Below are 24,950 nucleotides of genomic sequence, written 5' to 3'. Positions count from 1 at the left end.
GTGTAGCACTTTATACAGTCTCTCTCTCCGTCAAACTACACCCCATGTTGTTTTTTGGGTGACGCTTTAGTACAGCCGCCCAAAATAAGGATGACATAACACATTCATAAACAATTCATAGCACCTTTCTACCTATATTTAAACATAAATGCTTAACCCAACAACTGCTGGTAGGCTCTGTGTAGTGCTCTTGCAAAGTTCTAAATAATAAATAGAATAAATAGTAAATATACTATTTGTCCAAAGAGGAATGTATCTGGTGTGGAGAGTAAGGGGGCTAGCCCAGCCTGGCTACTAGAAGCAGTAGTTAATGGCCCAGTGTTTGGTTGGATGAGACTAAACGGCTGGATGGAGCTCATTCATTAGCTGTCTGTCTCGCAGCTGGCCCTGATGGTGTGTGTGTGTGTGTGTCTGTCTGTCTGTCTCTGTGTGTGTGTGGGGGGGGGGTATACAGTGGATACATGTTTGTGTGTGTGTTTATGGGTGCGTGCACGTGTGTTCATGTGTGTGTGTGTGTGCGCGTGCGTGCCTGTGTGTATTTTTTATATCCGACTGTGAGAGGGTTACCTTGGGGGTCCACCACGACCAACCAGTGACATAGAGACCTCGAAGGGGGCCCGGCCACGACCTCAATCATCATTACCCAGAGAGAGAGAGAGAGAGAGAGAGAGAGAGAGAGAGAGAGAGAGAGAGAGAGAGAGAGAGAGAGAGAGAGAGAGAGAGCCTAGAGCTAGCGTGCCGCCTGGACTGCATCCCCTTTATCAATTACAAATCCCCTTCATTAAGTGAGCCGAGATCCTCTGGCTTGGAATGATGACACTTAAACACCACCTCCATTCCCCACTGCACTGTGAAACATTTCCCTGTCTGCATTGAGCGTGGGTGTCAGCGCAGATATTAGGTTTTTCACACTGGCAGGCAGGCAGGCAGAGTGGAGTGATGCAGTGGATCACACCACCCGCTGAGACATTTGGATCCATTTCTGGGTCCTGCTCACACAGTCGCTTACAATGTGGTGCCATTGCTGCTGGGTCTAAATACTTGCTCATGTAGCACTGTGTTATGCTGAGTTTCCAACATGTATATTATTAGTCATTTATGACCGTGAGACTCCATCTGCTTGCTCCTGTTGTAACGCTAAGCTTGCCAGGGTCAAATGTGCACAGAAGTTACGTTAATAAAGATAGCTAGGTGTGCCCAAAGGGTATAGCCTACTGATTATTAGGCGCTTGCAACGCCAGGGTTGTGGGTTCGATTCCCACGGGGAGCCAGTATGAAAAATGTATGCACTCACTAACTGTAAGTCGCTCTGGATAAGAGCGTCTGCTAAAATGTAAAATTATTCTTTGCATGTGAAGTGATTGACTACAGAGATAGTGGTCAAAAAAACAATCCCTTTTATAATAGCTGTAGCCTATAATAAGGACTATGGAGCTAAACGACAAGGACTATGGGGGATGTGTTGCAGGCACAGGCAGTGTATAGGCTTGAATGCTGGTATATCATATTGTCCCTCATATTGTCCCAAAATAGAACCCACAGAAAATCCTGCAAGACAGAGGCAAGAGCTGTAGGGCTAAGGCAAGCACAGCCTACTCTCCTGTGGACAATGCTGTGCAGCATGCGTTCGGTGCAGATTCCTCCATAGGAGGATCGTTTTCATTGAAAGGCAGTGATTGAGTGTCTGCAGCAATTACCTGATTAGTGAGAGAATCTCTAAAAATGGACGTGCTGCACAGATTCCCGTTCGTGGTCCCAAACAATGACTCCTTGAAGTTATTCTGGTGTAAAGCTACAGCACTGAGCATTCAAAAGAACACGAGAGAGAGAGAGAGAGAGAGAGAGAGAGAGAGAATGCATGAGGGCAGACTGACGCCATGTGTCCCTAAAATTATGGTGGGGGAAGAAACCGCCTTTCTCTCATATTGGCTGCAACATACACACACGCACTACACAAAAGGCTACGCACTACACGAAAGGCTACACACACACCCACACTCCTCCCCGCTTCTTCTGCTCTCACAGTCTTTTTGCAGTAGCCTAGGATGCATCATTGACAGTCCCCGTTCCCCCATGACGGTATACTAGGGCTGTCAATAGACAGGTTATCAATGATTATCTGTCATCCATCTAGCTAAGGTCAAGAGCGAGACCACAGTATCCGAAGCAACCTTTTGAACCGGGAGCGGTGCAAGGCATTTCTCGCTGAATCGCCAGTGTTGCCCAAGTCAAAAGCCCGCTGAGGCCGAGGAAATCGTGCATTTTCACTCCACCAAAACTGCACCCACTAAACGCTTTCTTCGGGATCGCTCCGTGTGAGACGTGAGCAGAAAGAAGAAAGTGAAATGGACTGAGTTGCTGTGAGAAACGTTGACGGTATTTCCACTTGCGGTGCGTAAAGGGGGAACAGCGACAGTAGTAGCCTAGTCTTACCATCACATATATTCCTCGTGCTATATCTGTAATCAATTAACTTTTGCTGATTTTCTATTTATTATTTGTATTTAGGCTACATATAGCCTAGGTGAGTTTTGGTCTTTATTATTCTCTTATAAGGATTTTATGCTTTAAATGTATTTTACTTTATATATCTGATATGCATAGGCTAATTGATCGAATTAATTATAGCTCTCTCACTGTGTGCATGTCAAGCAACCATCATCCATGATCATGATATTTTCAACCATGTGTGTTTGTAGTCATATAGGCAGCCTGCCCTAGTGATTCATATAAAATGTGATTCCCATATGGATTTGAGGTATAGGCTATTGCCTCACTCACCAGACAGCACGTTTTGTCGTTGTGCCATGTAACCATAGGTAATTTCTTTGGTAGCCTGACAATTTGCGTACATTAAAAGATACAAATCAATGTCGCAGTTTTATCTCTGGATTTTTCTCAATTGATAAGCACCCCACGTTGTATGGCAGCTGCACACCTAGGACCTAATGCCTATACACCCATACATTTGGAATTTGTTTTATTGTTGCACCAAATATGTTCATGTCTGCCTGTGTGTGTGTCTGTCTTGTCTGTATCTACCTACCTACAGTACATACCTACCATGGTTGTATAGCTAAGTTAATAAAGTTGTATTACAGTAGTACATTATTAGTTTGTTTTGGAATATTGAATTTGCTTAATCCTCTTTATCAGTCCAATCCTGCCTTAGTTATACAATGCCACTCTTATCCCTGCAATCAATAATGAGTTGTTAGGAGGTTCCCGGGATGTCAAGAAATGGTCGCCTAAAGTCGTCAGGACATTGTGTCATGGTCCCCTAGTCGTTTTGTCTAGTTCCCGGTTTGTCCCGAGACGTTTTAAGGACATTCTTGTGGCATTGTGTCATAGTCCCCTGGAGGTTTTGTCTAGTTCCCTATTTGTACCGAGGACGTTCTTGGGACGTTGTGTCATGGTCTCCTGGAGGTTTTGTCTTGTTCCCAGTTTGTCCCGGGGACGTCCCGAGGACGTTGTGTCATGGTCCTCTGGAGGTTTTTGTCTAGTTACCGGGTCCTGCGGACATCACCTGATGGTCTCAAATAAACAGCAGCATTGTGTATTTTTATTCATACAGTCATTATTATTTAACATGTCCTCACCTGGGATTTGAACTCACAATCTCTTGGTTCACAGCATTCCGATCTTCCTGCTACTCCACCATGTCTGAATCAGTGACTGATTTCACCTTTAGCCCTATTCCTACACGTTGCATTTCAAAGTAAAGCTCAGCTCTGTTAAAAATACACTCAAGAAAAACGGTTATATTTATCATAGTGATTCAGGAGTAACATTAAAACAGAATAATATGCCTCACCAACATTAGACTATACCAAAAACCCAAACTCAAATTGCTGAAATAAGTAAATTAAATCAATGAGAGAATAGTCAGATTAACTCATAATAAACTAGCAGTGCAGATGGCACTCTTTTGTTAAGTGCAGAGATAGGGGACTTCTGAAATTCTACAGACTTTGTGGTGCAGCAGACCGATCAGCATACCCCAAATCCCAGGTGGGGTCATATTGAAAAGTCAGTACTAAGTAATCATGTCAATATTGTAATCATATTGTCATTGATGAAAGATTTTACAATATTTAAGCTGAACAGCGTACCACTTTATCTTAATGCTCTGATACCATGTCATTACTTTACTTATAATGGCTTGGGACACCTGGGACAATCAAGGGAGCTTCAGGAGACCATTACATAATGTCCCAAGAACGTCCTTGGGATGTCCCGGGACCAACCAGGAACAAGACAAAACCTCCAGGGGACCATGACACAACGTCCCAAGAATGTCCTAAAAACGTCCCTGGGATAGATCGGGAACTAGACAAAACCTCCAGGGGACCATGACATAACGTCCCAAGAACATCCTGAAAACGTCTTTGGGGAAGTCCCCGGGACAAACTGGAAACTAGAAAAAGGTCCCCCTTGCGACCATCACGCGACGTCCTAAGGACTAGTAAAATGAACATCCTGAGAACATCCTAAAAAGGTCCTGACATGAAGGTCCTGACATGGTTCTCAGTGACGTCCTGGGATCTTACAGGGAACTAGACAAAGGTCCCCCAGAGAACATTCCCTTGGGACCATCATGTGACGTCCTAAGGACTAGTAAAATGAACGTCCTGAGAACATCCTAAAAAGGTCCTGACATGGTCCTCAGTGATGTCCTGGGAACTTAAAGGGAACTAGACAAAGGTCCTCCAGAGAACGTTCCCTTGGGACCATCATGCGATGTTCTTTGAATGTTCTCAGAACGTCAGAGGGATAACGTCGCACCGAAACCCTTAAGGGACCTGATGGAAACGTTGTCGAATGTCCTCAGGATTTCCCTGGTTTGCTGGGATTAAAATTGGGGAGTTACAGGGTACCTCAACCTACTGTTATGTTGTAGGTGGTGGAACTGTCGCCAAAATATATATTTTTTACAATATTTAAAATCATTCAAATTTTTTCCTGCCTGCTTAATAAGATGTTGGAACCCCTGATTTCAGCCTCCTCCAAAAGGAGTCCCCACCTTTGTATAGAATAGTGTTGTTTTTCTCTGGAGCAAGGACAGCATTGCCCACAACACTCCACACAGACATTGTGGAGGACGTGTGTAAAAATTACTTGCTTTTTGTCTTAGACTGAGGGACCATCTTGACTCTCACTTGAGTGCAACAATAGCCCCAGTGAGGACAGCTGTGATCTAATCCATCCTGTTTAATTAAAAGACTCCCCATTCAAACCCTCTCGCTGGCTGTCAAGCTGGTTCTCTGACCAGAGACATACACAGACCTCAGTTTGTTTGAGGCACTGTCTAAACCCCCTTCCTCTCCACACTCCCCAACCCCTTCAACACACACAACTCCCCCCTCTCTGTCGCTCTGTCTGTCTCTCTCTTTCTCTCTCTCTCTCTCTCTCTCCCTCCCACCCTCTTTTAAGGAAAATCTGGGTCCTCTAGATAAACATGTATTTTCCCCAATGAAAGACGAGCACTCTGTTGGCATTTTACCTCCCTCACTCTAGGGTTGTCTTGTCAAGTATCTTGGCACTTGTATTTTCCCTACACAAACAGCAAGCAAGTGAGTATCTATATGCTCAGGGAAGTACTTTCTTTTGAGGGACTACATAACACATTTATATACCATACATAACAGCTGCGTTAATGCTACACTATGTCAATTGCAAGTTGGTATCACTGCGTACCCTATTTCAACCTGTAGATATTGATATAAGCTGACATAAGCGGTTGTAAATGTCTGTACATTGCATAGTGTTATAAATAAAAAAACGTGCAACTTCAATATTGGTGCTAATTATCACTTAATTGAATGTATGGCACATTTTTTGTGAACATTCTCTTGGCAAAACAAATATATATATATATATATATATATATATATATACATATACATATATATATATTGTTTTGCCAAGAGAATGTTCACAAAAAATGTGCCATACATTAAATCAAGTGATAATTAGCACCAATATCGAAGTTGCATGTTTTTTGATTCCTAAATATCAAAATCAGTCAGACCTCAACAGTGGTCTAATGTCAAGATGACTCCATGTCCCATGCCATATATTGAGTAGATGCAGATATATATATATCAATCTACACAACAGATGGTGTGGGACATGGACTCATCTCCACAATACACTGCTGTTGAGGTATGAAAACCTCCGACACATTTCGATATTGGTGCCAATTATTAGCACATTTTTTGTGAACATTCTCTTGGCAAAACAATATGAGAAAATGAGAAACTCACTATCACAATTTTGCTATTCTTCAGTACCTACATTAAGATGGCTAGCAATACCTTTCTAAAAACATCTAGCACCTGATCTCATCGCCTGCTGGTTAGCATAATTAGCTGCTAGCAGAGAAGGTTAATAGTAATGTTACAGTACCCATGGAGAGAGTCTGTTCCAGGCTTGGCTTCTCACCTGTATGCTCAGAGTGCTAGCGAGACTGGCTGTGTGCGTGGTCGGCCAAAGTCAGCACTAGTTAGTTACTTTGGCATCCTCCTCTCCATAGGTATGGGTTTTCAGTGCCAGAATAGGCCTATCAAGGTACTGTATGTGTGGGCTATAATAATGAAGGAACCACTTTCAATGTGTGTCCACTCACTGGCAAATTTGGCTTACACAAGTTGGCCTACCGTGCCAGTATATGCTCAAGTAATGGCAACAGGGAAATAGATTAGTGTCTAGGTTAGGGGTGCAGTTCTGGTCCTCGAAGGGCGCTGGTTGTCCTGCTGGTTTTTGTCTTTTAACCTGTGACTGGTTTTTACCTGGAACAAGGTGTGTGCACTCTCCAGGAAACCAATAACATTAATTTATCAATTAAATGCCAAAGAGAAACGAAAACCATCAATACTGTGGAACATGAGGGCCTTGAGTTGTGCTCCCCAGTCATTCATTATCATGGACACCTACGTGTTTTACCATTGCATTTGCCTACATGGCATTCCGAGCTCAGGACCATCTCTTATCAATTTTAATGGAATAAATTAATGAATTATTTAAATTGAATCCATTTTAATATAGTCCGTTAAAATAACTAAGAAATGGCCCTGAGCTCATTCAGTACTATGATTTTTTTTGTTAACCTTCAACTATGTGTTCTTTCAGGTTTGTCCACATCAGACGTCACAATGATGACGCCAAGAGACCCAAAGCCCAAGAAGAAGCCGCCGAAAGATAGCTTGACTCTGTTGCCATGCTTCTATTTTGTAGAGGTGGGTAGAAATATCAGCGTTATGAATTCGACATGTAGCAACATGCTATAATGATAGTCTTTGGTTGTATCTGATTGATTGACTGAACGAATGAATGAACGAACAAACAAACAAACGAATGAACAAACTAACAAACACATATTTATTGACTCCATAAGAATATATTTGTCTGGCGCTCTGCATTTCTCTCTCGCTGTGTCTTCTGTTTGTGATTATCATGGGTGGATACATTTGGATCAATACGCTGAAGCTGAGGATGACATGCCTTCCTATCTTTTCCGCTCACATGTCATTATTTTAAACGATCTGAACCTTATCTATTCAAGTATCTAGTTAGTCTATTTAGGGGACCCCTTCTGGTTCAAGAGTACCCCCAGACGCAAACTTCTATATAGTTATCTTTAAGGTTAGAGTTAGTGGTAGTAAGTATAGTGACAAGTCTGACAACAACCTTTGACCTACACTTGCACTTCCTGTTTCCCAGCTGCCCATTGTGGCTTCTTCTATGGTGTCACTCTACTTCCTGGAGCTGACGGACCTGCTCCAGCCTGCCCAGGTAGGCTTCCGTTGCCATGACCGCATGCTGAGCATGCCCTACGTTGACGGTGGAGACGAGCTCATCCCTCTACTCATGCTGCTCAGCCTGGCCTTCGCTGGGCCGGCCGCCTCGGTGACTACACCCCTCTAAACACACTTGGGCGTGTGCACACACACCCAAACACACACACACACGATGCTGCTCTGCCTGTATGAGTACCCTTCTAAACACACCCACGTATGGCCTATGTGATACACTCTATGTATAATTAAGCTATTATACACTCAAACTACATGAACTCATGGTAAAAACATTCAGACAATAATGTATAATGTATGAATACGTTGAATTCACTCAAACCAAAATATAGTTGTCAAATATATAGGCTTACATTCAAATCAGACCATATAACATGAGACCAAGTTCACACATACCACATACAAAAATCTAATACTCAAATTGTTTTCTCTAATAGCCGGTCTCTGAGATGGCGTTCAACACAATTATCAAGTCCAAATGCATTGATTAGTACTGCTGTATCTCTGATTGTGTGATCTTGTCGTCTGGTCAGATCATGATTGGGGAGGGCCTGGTTTACTTCATGCAGTCACGTCTTAAGATCCGACCTGGGGTGGAAGGCAGCATCAACGCCGGTGGGTGCAACTTCAACTCCTTCCTTCGGCGAACGGTGCGCTTCGTAGGTATGGTTCCACTCTGTGTCAAATGAATGTCGCCTGTTCAGGTATATATCCAGTATGACGATGACTCACTCTTGCTCTTTCTTTTTCCTCTTTTGTTCTTGTCTTCACTACTCTCTCTTTCTCCTCACGTCACTCCTCGCTCCCTTCTCTTTCTCTTCCCCACCCATCTCTCTCTCTGTATTTCTCTCTCCCTCTTCCCATTCACCCTCCTCTCTTTTCACTCCCTTTCTCTCTCTCTACCTCTGTCTCTGTCTCTCCAGGTGTCCATGTGTTTGGGTTGTGTGCCACGGCTCTAATGACTGATGTGATTCAGTTGGCCACAGGTTATCACACCCCCTTCTTCCTGACTGTGTGCAAGCCCAACTACACTCAGCCAGGGGTGGCCTGTGATAAAAACCCCTACATCACCAAGGACATCTGCTCTGGTCACGACCAGCACGCCATCGTCTCTGCCAGGTAGCAACATGACATAACATAACCACCTGAACCAGGAAGAATTAAGGTTCTGTTACAGTATCTATACTAGAATACCGGTTTGAATGAAGCAATTATTTTTGGCATGCATTGTTAGTAGTATGCTAGTCTGGATAATGTGTGTCCTCGTCTCTGTACATCATTCATACCGGTGGTCCCAATCAAAAAGACAGAGTGGTTCAAAGGCTCTCACTGAGGCACAATAAGGGATAACATTGCATTGGGAAAAATGAAGGGTAAATATTAATTTAATGGGTTTTCAAGGACATGATGTACTAAGGATTGGAATGCAGCCTTGAACAGAACATCTTATATTCTCTGGCAGAGGATGAGTCTTAATACTCATGAAAAGCCTCCTTTTCTTGTTTCCTTCCTCTCTGGACCACAGATCTAAACCGACTGGCAAGATGAAACCCACGACAAGTTTTCTGTTCCTCCATTTTGCTTTCAGATAATCAATCTCATCCAGTCTTAGGTATACTAAGATATACTAAGTGATCAGGAATTGGAGTTAGTAAGGAAGCCATTTTGTGGTATTTCAACACAGATTCACAGATCAGTCATAGACAGATAAACAGGGATGTACCGATACTGTACACTTAGACAGATACAGCACACCTTGACAACAACACCACAACACTAACCCGCATTGTAGCAATGTGCAGGTGTGATCTTTATTCCACACTATCACTTTTCTCTCCTCTCCCCTTTTAGATTGTGATCAAAGCTGTGTGACATATGGTGTCTGTCTGTCTGCTTCTCTAGCATTTCATCTTGCCACAAACACGTTTTCTCTTTCTTGTCAGGAAAACCTTTCCCTCCCAGCACGCAACCCTGTCTGCCTTTGCTGCTGTGTACATATCAGTAAGTACACTTCCTGCGACAAATGCACAGTATGAAGTATCACTAGCTAGGTTTCCATCCGTTGGCGACAGATTTTCATGCACACAATCCACACAACATATCATTACGTGACTCCAAGTTTACTTCGTTATGATGGTTATTATGTACACTCAGTGGCCAGTTTATTAGTTACACCCATCTAGTAGCGTGTCAGACCCCCCTTTACCTCAATTACCTCCGCTAACCGGTGCTCCCGCACATTGACTCGGTACCGGTACCCCCTGTATATAGCCTCACTATTGTTATTTTACTGCTGCTCTTAATGTTATTATTTTTAAAAATATTTTTTTGGGGTATTCTTTCTTAAAACTGCGTTGTTGGTTAAGGGCTTGTAAGTAAGCATTTCACTGTAAGGTCTACACCTGTTGTATTCGGCGCATGTGAGAAATAACATTTGATTTGATTTTATTTGAACAGCCTGAATTTTTAGGGACATGGAAACATTGCTCAATTGGTATCAAGGGACCTAACGTGTGCTAGGAAAACATTCCTCACTCCATTACAAAACCGCCATCAGCCTGTACCGTTGACACCAGGCAGGATGGGGCCATGGACTCATGTTGCTTACGCCAAATCCTGACTCTGCCATCAGCATGACGCAACAGGAACCAGGATTCTTCGGACCAGCCAATGTTTTTCCACTCCTCAATTGTCCAGTGTTGGTGATTGCGTGCCCACTGGAGCCGCTTCTTCTTGTTTTTAGCTGACAGGAGTGGAACACGGTGTGGTCGTCTGCTGCAATAGCCCATCCGTGACAAGGGCCGACGAGTTGTACGTTCTGAGATGCAGAACACACACCACTGTTGTACTGAGTCGTTATTTACCTGTTTGTGGCCCGCCTGTCAGCTTGCACGATTCTTGCCATTCTCCTTCGACCTCTCATCAGCCAGCTGTTTTCACCCACAGGACTGCCGCTGACTGGATGTGTTTTGTTTGTCGCACCATTCTCTGTACATCCTAAACACTGTCGTGCGTGAAAATCCCAGGAGGCCGGCCGTTTCTGAGATACTGGAACCGGCACGCCTGGCACCGACGATCATACCACGGGCAAAGTCGCTTAGGTCACTCATTTTTCCCATTCTAACATTCAGTCGAATAGTAACAGAATGCATCGATGCCTGTCTACCTGCTTTATATAGCAAGCCACGGCCACCATTTTCGTGAACGGGGTGGTGTACCTAATAAACTTGCCACTGAGTGTACAAAACATTAAGAACACCTGCTCTTTCCATTACATAAACTGACCGGGTGAATCCAGGTGAAAGCTATGATCCCTTATTGATGTCACTTGTTAAATCCACTTCAATCAGTGTAGATGAAAGGGAGGAGACAGGTTAAAGAAGGATTTTTAAGCCTTGAGACAATTGAGACATGGATTGTGTATGTGTTCCAATCAGAGGGTGAATGGGCAAGACATGGCATAGCAGTGCGGTCGTGTTCTCTTGTGTGTCCATGTAAATCGTTTTTTGTATTTTTTTTGTATTTTACGTATATATTTCCCTATCACACTTTTCATCCTTCTACTAAATATACTTTCCTGCAACCCGCCTCACTCAGTGTAGAACGGATTCTATTATTTACTCACCTTTATCTAGAATCTCCAGTTGAAACTAGCCAGCCAGCTAACTAGCTACTTGCTATTAGCCACCGTTAGTGGTTTTCACCCAGAACATCGGAATTTCTGCCGGAATAACTGAATCACTGGACCTTAACACCGGATCGCAACTAGCTAGCCGCAACCGAATGGATGTCGAATGGATGTTGCTGTAGGCTAATCACCACTGCCCCCGAAGCAAGCATTAGTTAGCCTCGAGCTAGCCTCGAGCAGGCCCATATCCCGGCTATCTACCTCTCTGTCTACCGGACGGGAGTAGCCAGCTAACCAGCTAACTAGCTACTTGCTATTAGCCACCATTAGTGTTTTTTCACCATTATCCGTGGCCTGCACTACCTACCAGCCAGCTCTAGCCTGGACTATTATCGGCCAGTCTGCACTGTCTGCACAGCGCGTTATCGACCCAGAACCTATCAGATTTTCTGCCGGAATCACTGGACCTTTAACACTGGATAATCGCAACTAGCTAGCTGCAACCAAATGAACGTTGTTGTTGGCTAATCAGCCTTGAGCTAGCCTTGAGTCAGGCACATCTCCCGGCTATCTACCTCTCTGTCAACCGGACGGGACCTCCTAGAGTCGACACAGAGCCCCGCCGATCCATCTCGACTGGTCTGCTGACGTAATCGTCTGTGGTTTCAACAGGCTTCCGGTTGCGACGACCACGAAGATCCATCTGCTAGCCCCGGCCCGCTAGCACACGCAAACGACAGCCGTGCTTCCTGATCGCTGTGCTGTAGTACCAATTCGAACTGCTCTCGGACTCACATATTGCTGTTCACTGGACCTTATGATCACTCAGCTGCACAGCTGATGCCTGCTGGACTGTTCCTTTACACAGTACCCCATCCTGTTTATCCGTTTAGCCTCAGCCCAAACTTTATTGCCATTACCAGTTGTTGTCTTAGCTCTCTCTAATAACACCTGTGATTGCTTTATGCCTCTCTCCCATGTCAATATGCCTTGCCTATTGCTGTTCCAGTTAGTTCTTATACAATTTCACTGTAGAACCCCAAGTCCCTCTCAAACTGCCTCAAATAGTTCCTTTGTTCCACCCCCCATACACGCCGAGACCGGCTCAATCAGTGCCTCCAGTGATGCTATCTCTTTCATTGTTACCCAACGCTTAGGTTTACTTCCACTGTACTCATATTCTTCCATATCCTTGTCTGTACATAATGCCCTGAATCTATTCTACAACGCCCGGAAATCTGCCCCCTTTATTCTCTGTACCCAACGCACTAGAAGACCAGTTCTTAAAGCCTTTAGCCGTATCCTTATTCTAGTCCTCCTCTGTTCCTCTGGTGATGTAGAGGCTAACCCAGGCCCTGCAGCCCCCAGTATCACTCCTACTCCCCAGGAGCTATCATTTGTTTACTTCTGTAACCGTAAAAGCCTTGGTTTTCTGCACGTTAACATCAGAAGCCTCCTTCCTAAGTTTGAGATATTCACTGCGTTAGCACACTCCGCCAACCCTGATGTTCTAGCAGTGTCTGAATCCTGGCTTAGGAAGGCCACCAAAAATTCTGAAATGTCCATCCCCAACTACAACATTTTCCATCTAGATAGACCTGTCAAAGGGGGTGGAGTTGAAATCTACTGTAGAGATAGCCTGCAGAGCTCTATCATACTATCCAGGTCTGTGCCCAAACAGTTTGAGCTTCTACTTCTAAAAATCCACCTTTCCAGAAATAAGTCTCTCACTGTTGCCGCTTGCTACAGACCCCCCTCAGCCCCCAGCTGTGCCCTGGACACCATATGTGAATTGATTGCCCCCCATTTATCCTCAGAGTTCGTACTGCTTGGTGACCTAAATTGGGATATGCTTAACACCCCGGCCATCCTACAATCCAAACTAGATGCCCTCAATCTCACACAAATTATCAACGAACCTACCAGGTACAACCCTAAATCCGTAAACATGGGCACCCTCATAGATACCATCCTGACTAACTTACCCTCTAAATACACCTCCGCTGTCTTCAACCAGGATCTCAGCGATCACTGCCTTATTGCCTGCGTCCGTAACAGGTCCGCGGTCAAATGACCACCCCTCATCACTGTCAAATGCTCCCTAAAACACTTTAGCGAGCAGGCCTTCCTAATTGACCTGGCCCAGGTATCCTGGATGGATATCAATCTCATTCCGTCAGTAGAGGATGCCTGGTTGTTCTTTAGAAGTAATTTCCTCTCAATCTTAAATAAACATGCCCCATTCAAAAAATACAGAACTAAGAACAGATATAGCCCCTGGTTCTCCTCAGACTTGACTGCCCTTGACCAGCACAAAAACATCCTGTGGCGTACTGCATTAGCATCGAATAGCCCCCGCGATATGCAACCTTTCAGGGAAGTTAGGAACCAATATACACAAGCAGTTAGGAAAGCAAAGGCTCACCGACCATTTCGAATCCCACCGTACCTTCTCCGCTATGCAATCCGGTTTCCGAGCTGGTCAAGGGTGCACCTCAGCCACGCTCAAGGTGCTAAACTATATTTTAACCGCAATCGTTAATAGACAGTACTGTGCAGCCGTCTTCATCGACCTGTCCAAGGCTTTCGACTCTGTCAACCACCGCATTCTTATTGGCAGACTAAATAGCCTTGGTTTCTCAAATGACTGCCTCGCCTGGTTCACCAACTACTTCTCAGATAGAGTTCAATGTGTCAAATCGGAGGGCCTGTTGTCTGGACCTATGGCAGTCTCTATGGGGGTGCCACAGGGTTCAATTCTTGGGCCGACTCTTTTCGCCGTGTATATCAATGATGTCGCTCTTGCTGCTGGTGACTCTCAGATCCACCTCTACGCAGACAACACCATTTTGTATACATCTGGCCCTTCATTGGACACTGTGTTAACAAACCTCCAAACGAGCTTCAATGCCATACAACACTCCTTCAGTAGCCTCCAACTGCTCTTAAACACTAGTAAAACTAAATGCATGCTCTTCAATCGAACGCTGCTGGCACCCACCCACCCGACTAGAATCACTACTCTCGACGGGTCTGACCTAGAGTATGTGGACAACTACAAATACCTAGGTGTCTGGTTAGACTGTAAACTCTCCTTCCAGACTCACATTAAGCATCTCCAATCCAAAGTTAAATCTAGAATTGGCTTCCTATTTCGCAACAAAGCCTCCTTCACTCATGCTGCCAAACATGCCCTCGTAAAACTGACTATCCTACCGATCCTTGACTTTGGCGATGTCATTTACAAAATAGCCTCCAACACTCTACTCAGCAAATTGGATGTAATCTATCACAGTGCCATCCGTTTTGTCACCAAAGCCCCATGTACTACCCACCACTGTGACCTGTACGCTCTTGTTGGCTGGTCCTCACTACATATTCGTCGCCAAACCCACTGGCTCCAGGCCATCTATACATCACTGCTAGGCAAATCACTGCCTTATCTTAGCTCATTGGTCACCATAGCGACACCCACCCGTAGTATGCGCTCCAGCAGGTATATCTCACTGGTCATCCCCAAAGCCAACACCTCCTTTGGCCGCCATTCCTTCCAGTTCTCTGCTGACAATGACTGGAACGAATTGCAAAAATCTCTGAAGCTGGAGACTCCCTCACTAACTTTAAGCATCAGTTGTCAGAGCACCTTACCGATCACTGCACCTGTACACAGCCCATCTGAAATTAGCTCACCCAACTACCTCATCCCCATATTGTTATTTATTTTGCTCATTTGCACCCCAGTATCTCTATTTGCACATCATCTCTTGCACATCTATCATTCCAGTGTTAATACTAATTGTAATTATTTTGCACTATGGCCTATTTATTGCCTTACCTCCATGACTTGCTACATTTGAACACACTGTATATATATTTTATGTTGTATTTTTGACTTTATGTTTTGTTTTACCCCATATGTAACTCTGTGTTGTTGTTTTTATCGCACTGCTTTGCTTTATCTTGGCCAGGTCGCAGTTGTAAATGAAAACTTGTTCTCAACTGGCTTTCCTGGTTAAATAAAGGTGAAATAAAATAAAAATAAAAAAGACAAAAGGTTTAAGTGCCTTTGAACGGGGTATGGTAGTAGGTGCTAGGCGCACACTGCAACGCTGCTGGGTTTTTCACGCTCAACAGTTTGTTGTGTGTATCAAGAATGGAGTTGATAGCATGGTTAGTGTGTATTGCTAGGGCCAGGTACAATTTTATGTGGCAGTGTTTCCCTATAGGTCCCCAGGACTCAACTGAAATAAAAAAGTGGCTATCGCTTTAAGTCAACTTACAAACAAAAACAGCGACAAAACACGATTAGCTAGTTTTATTGATTAAACATGCTGAGAATGCTTTTGAAGTCGTGATAAAAAAACTTCCCCCCAGATTCCGTCTTTGGCTCTTTTTAATGCGTTGTTCAGTGGCTGGCCAAGTACAATACCAGTTTGATTAGCCACAAATTAGGGCATTGTGTGCTAATATTGATTGAGAATAAAGTGGAATTGTAGCCAAAGTATTCACACCAGATTCTCAATGCACAAATCCTTTGAGCAAATCTGTCCTGGCTATTTATTTTAAGGACGAGGTTAACGTATTGTGCCAAACTGGCTTTCCCCCCATATATATATATTTGGTAGCTCTTAAATTGAAATGTTTGCCTCAAACCGCTTAAAATATTATCACAAAGCTTAACATTTGCGGATTGAATTAAGGGAAAACACGTAGAACCCGTTTCTAAGCAGAAATCAAATGTATCATATTCATAGATGAATGGAATGTATTGTAGTTTTTCTGTTATAATATCTCACCATGTATTTTCTCAATTTCTCTCTTCTTGCAGATGTACTTCAACTCAACCATCTCAGACAGCACCAAGCTGCTGAAGCCAGTGTTGGTGTTTGCGTTTGCCATCGTGGCGGCGCTAACCGGCCTCACCCAGATCACCCAGTACCGCAGCCACCCCATCGACGTCTACGTGGGCTTCCTCATAGGGGCCGGCATCGCTGCCTACCTGGTAAGACCTAACTTCCATGGGCATCTATCTTGACGTGACATTTATTTGACAGTGATGGTGCATATTAATCTTTATTTCTGTAAATGGGCTTTTTCTATCTGCAGGATTGACAGTTGATGAAAACATTTAGGAACATGACATTTAAGGATTCTATCAAAGCTGATTTACAAAGGGCTATTCTTGCGCACATACATTTCTGAAAGGTATCTGTGAGGGGAGTTTACCTAATACTTCCTGTAGTAGCCAAAACCATTCTGCGATTTTATTTGATGTGAGCACTGGAGAGGAAAGTGTTATTCACCAGACAGTGATGTGGGATTTCAGCTGATCAAACTGCATGCCATCTCTCCCTCCCCCACTTAAACGGCTTACCTGCAGTTTAGCGCTAGGCTCTTTGATATCTCCAGATTGCTGCTCTTATTGAAGTTTCTCACACTCCTCCCTCTCTCATTTGCTTTCCGCTTTCATACGACTATCTGTCCTCAAGGAGGGATGGAGTTCACTTTCATGCCCATCATTTCTCTCCTGCTCTCTCACTCTCTCTCTCTCTCTCTCTCTCTCTCTCTCTCTCGCTCTCTCTCTCTCTCTCTCTCTCTCTCTCTCTCTCTCTCTCTCTCTCTCTCTCTCTCTCTCTCTCTCTCTCGCTCTCTCTCTCTCTCTCTCTCTCTCTCTCTCTCGCTCTCTCTCTCTCTCTCTCTCTCTCTCGCTCTCTCTCTCTCTCTCTCGCTCTCTCTCTCGCTCTCTCTCGCTCTCTCTCGCTCTCTCTCTCTCTCTCTCTCTCTCTCTCTCTCTCTCTCTCTCTCTCTCTCTCTCTCTCTCTCTCCATTTTAGACACTCTTTCGGTCCTTCGCCTGAATGGGGATTATTTGAACAGATTCTGGAAGTGTCTTTCCATGACGTTCTGTCTTTCAATGGTGGGGCCTACTCTACATACCCATTTGTTTTATCATGCTCTCTCATTCGTATGCCATTTTTTCTCATAGCTCTTTTCTGTCTCATATCTCTGTCCTTCTCTCATTTCCTCTTTGTCCCTGTGTTCTCTCACTCTTATCAGAGATAGCGAGCGGTGGTTAGAGCCAGCTCCTCAGTTCTGTTTAAGTCGGCTTCCTCTGGAGTGTAAAGCGCAGGCAAATAACCAGGAAGAAGAATTATATTGAATGATAATGACTTTCCACAGGACTATTATGCTGAGTAGCTGTGGAGGGATTTCAGGCGACCAAGGCCTTCTCTTCTTCTCTTCCAGGCTTTCCACGCCGTTGGCAACTTCAGGTCCTCCGACAACATCATCATCAGGCCAGCTCCACCACCCCAGAAGGAGGACGCCCTGCGAGCGCTGACCCAGCGGGGCCACGACTCGGTCTACAACAAAGGTGTTGCCTCAGCATCGGAGAGCGCCGACGAGATCGCCGTGCCGCCCTCCCTGGACCGGCTGGAGGGCATGGGGCGGCCGCTGCAGCGCGAGAAGGCCTCCATCGGCAGCTTGAAAAGGGCCAGCGTGGACGTGGAGCTCCTGGCGCCCCGCAGCCCCATGGGCCAGCAGACCATGGTGACCTTCAGCAACACGCTGCCCAGATCTAGCATGAACGCTAACGGGGGCCTGGGCACTAACGGGGGCCCAGAGGAGCCCATGATGCAGCCTACTCAGCCCATGCAGAGGAGGCTTAAGGCTGTGCAGGTGCCCATGGACCCCATGCGCTCACAGCAGTTAGTGACAGAGTGGAAGCAGAAGTCCATGGAGATGCGGGGTCTGAGCCTCAGGGATGAGGCTGAGCGGGAGGCCAGTGAGGAGGGCTCCGAAGGGGGGGAGGAAGGGTCAGAGGACGGGGGTCCACAGGCCTCGCTGTATCCATCTACGGTGCAGTCCAACAGGGGAGCTTTCACCAGTCCGATCCCCATCAGTGTGGGGCCTCCAGGGAGTGCCAGGGTGGTGGCAACCCCTAGACCCCCCCACATCCCCGAGGTGGGTCCCCCGCCAGTGTCGCCCAAAAGTGCACTAACCCGCGCCAAGTGGCAGTCCATCACAGAGAAGAGCGGTGGCGGCGGGTCGATTCGCGGGGCACCCAACCAGCCGCGTATCATGCAAGTGATCGCCATGTCCAAGCAGCAGGGACTCCTCCCTTCCTCCTCCTCGGGGGGCACGCCCAAGTCCTCCGAGACCACCTCCACCTCCTCCTGCACCTCCTCTACGGCCAGTGCCGACTCGCCCCACTACCGGCCGCCCTCAGAGGCCCAGCGTGATTCGACCATCATCACCGTAGATGCCCACGCCCCCCACCACCCCGTGGTGCACGGTGGCCAGCCCCCCTCCTCAGGCAACGGGAACCCCTGGGAGTGGAGGGGCGCGTCCAACGGCAGCGACCCTCGAGACTCCTACGAGCTCAACGATCTGAACCGCGGCGACAGCGGTGGTGCTCGCGGCAGCACTGGTAGCTTCCGGTTGCACCAGACCATCTCGCCCTGCTCCTCGACCAGCGACGGAGACCCAGAGATGCTTCCCCCTCCGCCCCTCCCCCACACCGAGGTCCCCCACGATGGGAGAAGCCGGGAGTCCACTTTACGACGCAAGACTGCGCTAGTCCTCCTGGAGAGGGACATTCAATTTCAAAACAAGAGTGAGCAGGAGAACTACTATAAAAAAATACAGGGTGGCCGGAGGTATAAGGAGTAGTCACTAACTAACTAATAAGCCTTACAGTCAAACCACAAAACAGTACAAAACCTGGACTGACAAGCTGGGCTCTGCTGCTATGCATCTCTCGAACTATGTGTGATGTTATCAAAGGAGCTGTGCAAAACGGTTGTAGCCTACAGTCGTGGTCAAAAGTTTTGAGAATGACACAAGTATTGGTCTTCACAAAGTTTGCTGCTTCAGTGTTTTTAGCTATTTTTGTCAGATGTTACTATGGTATACTGAAGTATAATTACAAGCATTCCATAAGTGTCCAAATATGTTATTGACAATTACATTAAGTTTATGCAAAGAGTCAATATTTGCAGTGTTGACCCTTCTTTTTCAAGACCTCTGCAATCCGCCCTGGCATGCTGTCAATTAACTTCTGGGCCACATCCTGACTGATGGCAGCCCATTCTTGCATAATCAATGCTTGGAGTTTGTCAGAATTTGTGGGTTTTTGTTTGTCCACCCGCCTTTTGAGGATCGACCACAAGTTCTCAATGGGATTAAGATCTGGGGAGTTTCCTGGCCATGGACCCAAAATGTTGATGTTTTGTTCCCCGAGGCCACTCCTGAGTGGTGCAGTGGTCTAAGGCACTGCATCGCAGTGCTAACTGTGCCACTAGAGATCCTGGTTCGAATCCAGGCTCTGTCGCAGCCGGCCGCGACCGGGAGACTCATGGGCGGCGCACAATTGGCCCAGCGTTGTCCAGGGTAGGGGAAGGAATGGCCGGCAGGGATGTAGCTCAGTTGATAGAGCATGGCGTTTGCAACGCCAGGGTTGTGGGTTCGATTCCCACGGGGGGCCAGTATAAAAAAATATATCTATTCACTAACTGTAAGTCGCTCTGGATAAGAGCGTCTGCTAAATGACTAAAATGTAAATGTATTGTGAGTGAGCCCACTCCCTTGGCTGAGAAGCAACCCCACACATTAATGGTCTCAGGATGCTTTACTGTTGGCATGACACAGAACTGATGGTAGCGCTCACCTTGTCTTCTCCGGACAAGCTTTTTTCCGGATGCCCCAAACAATCAGAAAGGGGATTCATCAGAGAAAATGACTTTACCTCAGTCCTCAGCAGTCCAATCCCTGTACCTTTTTCAGAATATCAGTCTGTCCCTGATGTTTTTCCTGGAGAGAAGTGGCTTCCTCCCTGCCCTTCTTGACACCAGGCCATCCTCCAAAAGTATTTGCCTCACTGTGCGTGCAGACGCACTCACACCTGCCTGCTGCAATTCATCTGATCACTCTTCATAACATTCTGGAGTATATGCAAATTGCCATCATAAAAACTGAGGCAGCAGACTTTGTGAAAATTAATATTTGTGTCATTCTCAAAACTTTTGACCACGACTGTACTATGATGTATGCTAGATGGAAGGAAACATCTCGAGTTGATGTGGGACCCTAAGGTATTTTCAGGAGCACAAAGACGTTTTTCAAAGGTTCAAATCAGAAGCACACCACCACGCAACACAAACCAAAAAAGGACAACGTATTAAAGCTCAATCTACTGAGCCGAACCAGGCAGTTTTGTTACATTTCCAACATCTTTATTGACTCCATCTTCCTTTCAATGTTTCTCTTGTTATGACCATTCGATGGGCTGATTGTCTAGTGTTGGAATGGCATCTACTGTATGTTGTGGCCTTTCCGTTGTTAGTACTTGATTGCTAATGAGTAGATTCTGAGCATGTACTGTATGTCTGGGTGTTTTTGTGTGTTTGGGTCAGTGGTTCAGGTGCTTGTATGTGTATGTGTGTGTGTGTATGTGTTGAAGAAGCACAGTATGCTTTCAAAAAACTTCATGCAAGTGATGTTTGGAGGCCCATGATGGTGCCCATTCTCAACTAAATTCAGACCTTGATCTTAACTCTAAAACTGAAGAACAACAAAAAATGTAACCTGAACTTCCTTCTTTTGATGGAGGATACCAACAGGACTGAATGGCTGCAAGTCGTGCAAAGGAGTGCTTTTCAATTTCAACATTTCCATATGGATGTTACTTTTGAGACAGCAACGGGAGTACCTCTTGACTTAAAGCATTAACCGTGGGTATTTTTGGCTGGACATATTTTATGAGAACAAAACTACAATAAGAAAAGTGACATCAGTCATTTTATCAAAGTAATAGAGGCAGTATGTGTAAAATAGAATGGGTTACTTTCTTTTTGCTGATCGCTGAAAGCCTCGAAGTGAACATGTATACAAATCAGCATACTCCTGTAGATGGACTACTGCATGTAATGTACGTGGCTGTCAGGTTGGAAATACTACTTTGTCAGTAAACAAGAACAAAAAAAAGAAATTAAAAGTTGTCATTAGTAACTTAACTGTGAAGTACTAGTGTGGCAAATGTTGTATATCTGAGACAAGTTTGGACTTTATTGTCCACCAAAGTCCTTCAAGTTACAATCAGAAGTTGTAAGGTAGTAGTGCAGACACAGGGAGGGAGCTCATCTACTCAACAGTGATGAGACGAGGTAGTGGTGCAGACACAGGGAGGGAGCTCATCTACTCGAACAGTGATGAGACGAGGTAGTAGTGCAGACACAGGGAGGGAGCTCATCTACTCAACAGTGATGAGACAAGGTAGTGGTGCAGACAGGGAGGGAGGGAGGGAGCTCATCTACTCGACAGTGATGAGACGAGGTAGTGGTGCAGACAGGGAGGGAGGGAGGGAGCTCATCTACTCGACAGTGATGAGACGAGGTAGTGGTGCAGACACAGGGAGGGAGCTCATCTACTCAACAGTGATGAGACGAGGTAGTGGTGCAGACAGGGAGGGAGGGAGCTCATCTACTCAACAGTGATGAGACGAGGTAGTGGTGCAGACACAGGGAGGGAGCTCATCTACTCAACAGTGATGAGACGAGGTAGTGGTGCAGACAGGGAGGGAGATCATCTACTCGACAGTGATGAGACGAGATAGTGGTGCATACACAGGGAGGGAGCTCATCTACTCAAGAGTGATGAGACGAGGTAGTGGTGCAGACAGGGAGGGAGGGAGCTCATCTACTCGACAGTGATGAGACGAGATGTGGTGCATACACAGGGAGGGAGCTCATCTACTCAACAGTGATGAGGTGAGGTAGTGGTGCAGACAGGGAGGGAGCTCATCTACTCGACAGTGATGAGACGAGATGTGGTGCATACACAGGGAGGGAGCTCATCTACTCAACAGTGATGAGTTGAGATAGTTGTGCACACAGGGAGGGAGGGAGCTCATCTACTCGACATTGATGAGACGAGGTAGTGGTGCAGACACAGAGAGGGAGCTCATCTACTCAATAGTGATGAGACAAGGTAGTGGTGCAGACAGTTAGGGAGGGAGCTCATCTACTCAACAGTGATGAGACGAGGTAGGGGTGCAGACACAGGGAGGGAGCTCATCTACTCAACAGTGATGAGACAAGGTAGTGGTGCAGACAGGGAGGGAGGGAGGGAGCTCATCTACTCGACAGTGATGAGACGAGGTAGTGGTGCAGACACAGGGAGGGAGCTCATCTACTCAACAGTGATGAGACGAGGTAGTGGTGCAGACAGGGAGGGAGGGGAGCTCATCTACTCAACAGTGATGAGACGAGGTAGTGGTGCAGACAGGGAGGGAGGGAGGGAGCTCATCTACTCGACAGTGATGAGACGAGGTAGTAGTGCAGACACAGGGAGGGAGCTCATCTACTCAACAGGGATGAGACGAGGTAGTGGTGCAGACAGGGCGGGAGGGAGGGAGCTCATCTACTCGACAGTGATGAGACGAGGTAGTGGTGCAGACAGGGAGGGAGGGAGGGAGCTCATCTACTCGACAGTGATGAGACGAGGTAGTGGTGCAGACACAGGGAGGGAGCTCATCTACTCAACAGTGATGAGACGAGGTAGTAGTGCAGACAGGGAGGGAGGGAGGGAGCTCATCTACTCGACAGTGATGAGACGAGGTAGTGGTGCAGACACAGAGATGGAGCTCATCTACTCAACAGTGATGAGACGAGGTAGTGGTGCAGACAGGGAGGGAGCTCATCTACTCGACAGTGATGAGACAAGGTAGTGGTGCAGACAGGGAGGGAGGGAGCTCACCTACTCGACAGTGATGAGACGAGATAGTGGTGCATACACAGGGAGGGAGCTCATCTACTCAACAGTGATGAGACGAGGTAGTGGTGCAGACAGGGAGGGAGGGAGCTCATCTACTCGACAGTGATGAGACGAGATGTGGTGCATACACAGGGAGGGAGCTCATCTACTCAACAGTGATGAGACGAGGTAGTGGTGCAGACAGGGAGGGAGGGAGCTTATCTACTCGACAGTGATGAGACGAGGTAATGGTGCAGACACATTGAGGGAGCTCATCTACTCAACAGTGATGAGACGAGGTAGTAGTGCAGACACAGGGAGGGAGCTCATCTACTCAACAGTGATGAGTTGAGATAGTTGTGCACACAGGGAGGGAGGGAGCTCATCTACTCAACAGTGATGAGACGAGGTAGTGGTGCAGACACAGGGAAGGAGCTCATCTACTCAACAGTGGTGAGATGAGATAGTGGTGCAGACAGGGAGGGAGATAATCTACTCAACAGTGATGAGACGAGGTAGTGGTAGACAGGGAGGGAGGGAGCTCATCTACTCAACAGTGATGAGACGAGGTAGTGGTGCAGACACAGGGAGGGAGCTCATATACTCAACAGTGATGAGACGAGGTAGTGGTGCAGACGGGGAGGGAGGGAGCTCACCTACTCGACAGTGATGAGACGAGATAGTGGTGCATACACAGGGAGGGAGCTCATCTACTCAACAGTGATGAGACGAGGTAGTGGTGCAGACAGGGAGGGAGCTCATCTACTACACATACAACTTTAGTATGTGCTGTATTTCGGCTTCATTCAAAGCGCATTCTAGCGCTGCGCACAAAATACCAGCAATGTGCCTTTTTAAAGGGAATTTACCCACTGTTCAAGGAGATCACATTCATGGTAAACGCTGCGGAGGTCGGCTGAAACGTAAATTACCTTTAAAAGGTCCTTCTGACACCGCCTAAACAACTGCAATACATTTGTTGTCAATGCATTTCGGGTTGAATCCTGGCCTTAGTGTGCCGACTGTATCAGTTAATTCAGCTAATTATGACCCAAACGGACCCATTCCTACAGTCAGCAATGTCTTGGCTCGGAATACTCCAAGTCCCTGGTTTGAGTAGCACCCTGAGTTGTCCCCTAAAAATACAACAATATCTTAGACTAGAATGATTAGGTCACACAGTCTGTCTTCCTAGAGTTGGCTACCGTAACACTGTACTCATGAATCATGCATGAATCTTCTTCCAATAGGAGATGAGTCAGAAAGAGTATTGGCTGTGTGGGGTATTAAGCTCTTCAAAGGCCATCTATTTTCCTCATTCTAAAACTCTCAGCCACCATGATACACATTGATGCTCATTACCCTATAGGCTACCATAAGTAATTCATAAAAGACCAAATAGACCACTATTTTGTCTAGAAAGAAGACACATTGCTTTGTCTGGGAACAGCACAATGTGTTCCATTTGTTTAATTACAGTAGTTTATCCTAAACACACTCAAATGCACAACAGACTACACAAATGACTAAACAACAGATGTACGGCCACTGCACGTTGGAAAAGCGCTCATTTGCTGGATTACCGTGCGAGTTGGGGTTCACTAGCCAGGCTAGCTAGGCGATCAGGCTGGTGTCAGGGAGAGCGAGAGAGAGAGGGGAGCCCCAGGCACCGAACAGATTGCTGTGGATGGTGTCCACGACCACTGGGGGTCTAAATGAGCACCAAAACGCCTGCGGGCATACACTGACTATGATTTA

General features: G+C 46.1%; 1 protein-coding gene across 2 annotated transcripts; it reads left to right on the top strand.

Annotated features, from left to right (window-relative positions):
• The first annotated feature begins 1,942 nt into the window (after positions 1-1,942).
• Positions 1,943-19,312, top strand: plppr3b (phospholipid phosphatase related 3b). 2 transcript variants are annotated; one of them, XM_045205345.1, is made up of 8 exons: positions 1,943-2,391; positions 7,132-7,238; positions 7,723-7,908; positions 8,348-8,477; positions 8,738-8,933; positions 9,758-9,815; positions 16,271-16,444; positions 17,688-19,312. In XM_045205345.1, exons 2-8 carry the CDS (start codon positions 7,155-7,157, stop codon positions 19,110-19,112), a joined length of 2,253 nt encoding a protein of 750 aa, XP_045061280.1. In that variant the 5' UTR covers positions 1,943-2,391; positions 7,132-7,154; the 3' UTR covers positions 19,113-19,312. The 2 variants fall into 2 exon arrangements, with proteins under 2 accessions (XP_045061280.1, XP_041695753.2); XM_041839819.2 differs by having other exon boundaries at positions 1,943-2,524.
• The last annotated feature ends 5,638 nt before the right edge of the window (positions 19,313-24,950 follow it).

Source organism: Coregonus clupeaformis, chromosome 20 (assembly GCF_020615455.1).
Source record: "Coregonus clupeaformis isolate EN_2021a chromosome 20, ASM2061545v1, whole genome shotgun sequence".
NCBI classification, from domain to species: Eukaryota; Metazoa; Chordata; class Actinopteri; order Salmoniformes; family Salmonidae; genus Coregonus; species Coregonus clupeaformis.
This window is presented reverse-complemented; position numbering and strand designations above follow the sequence as displayed.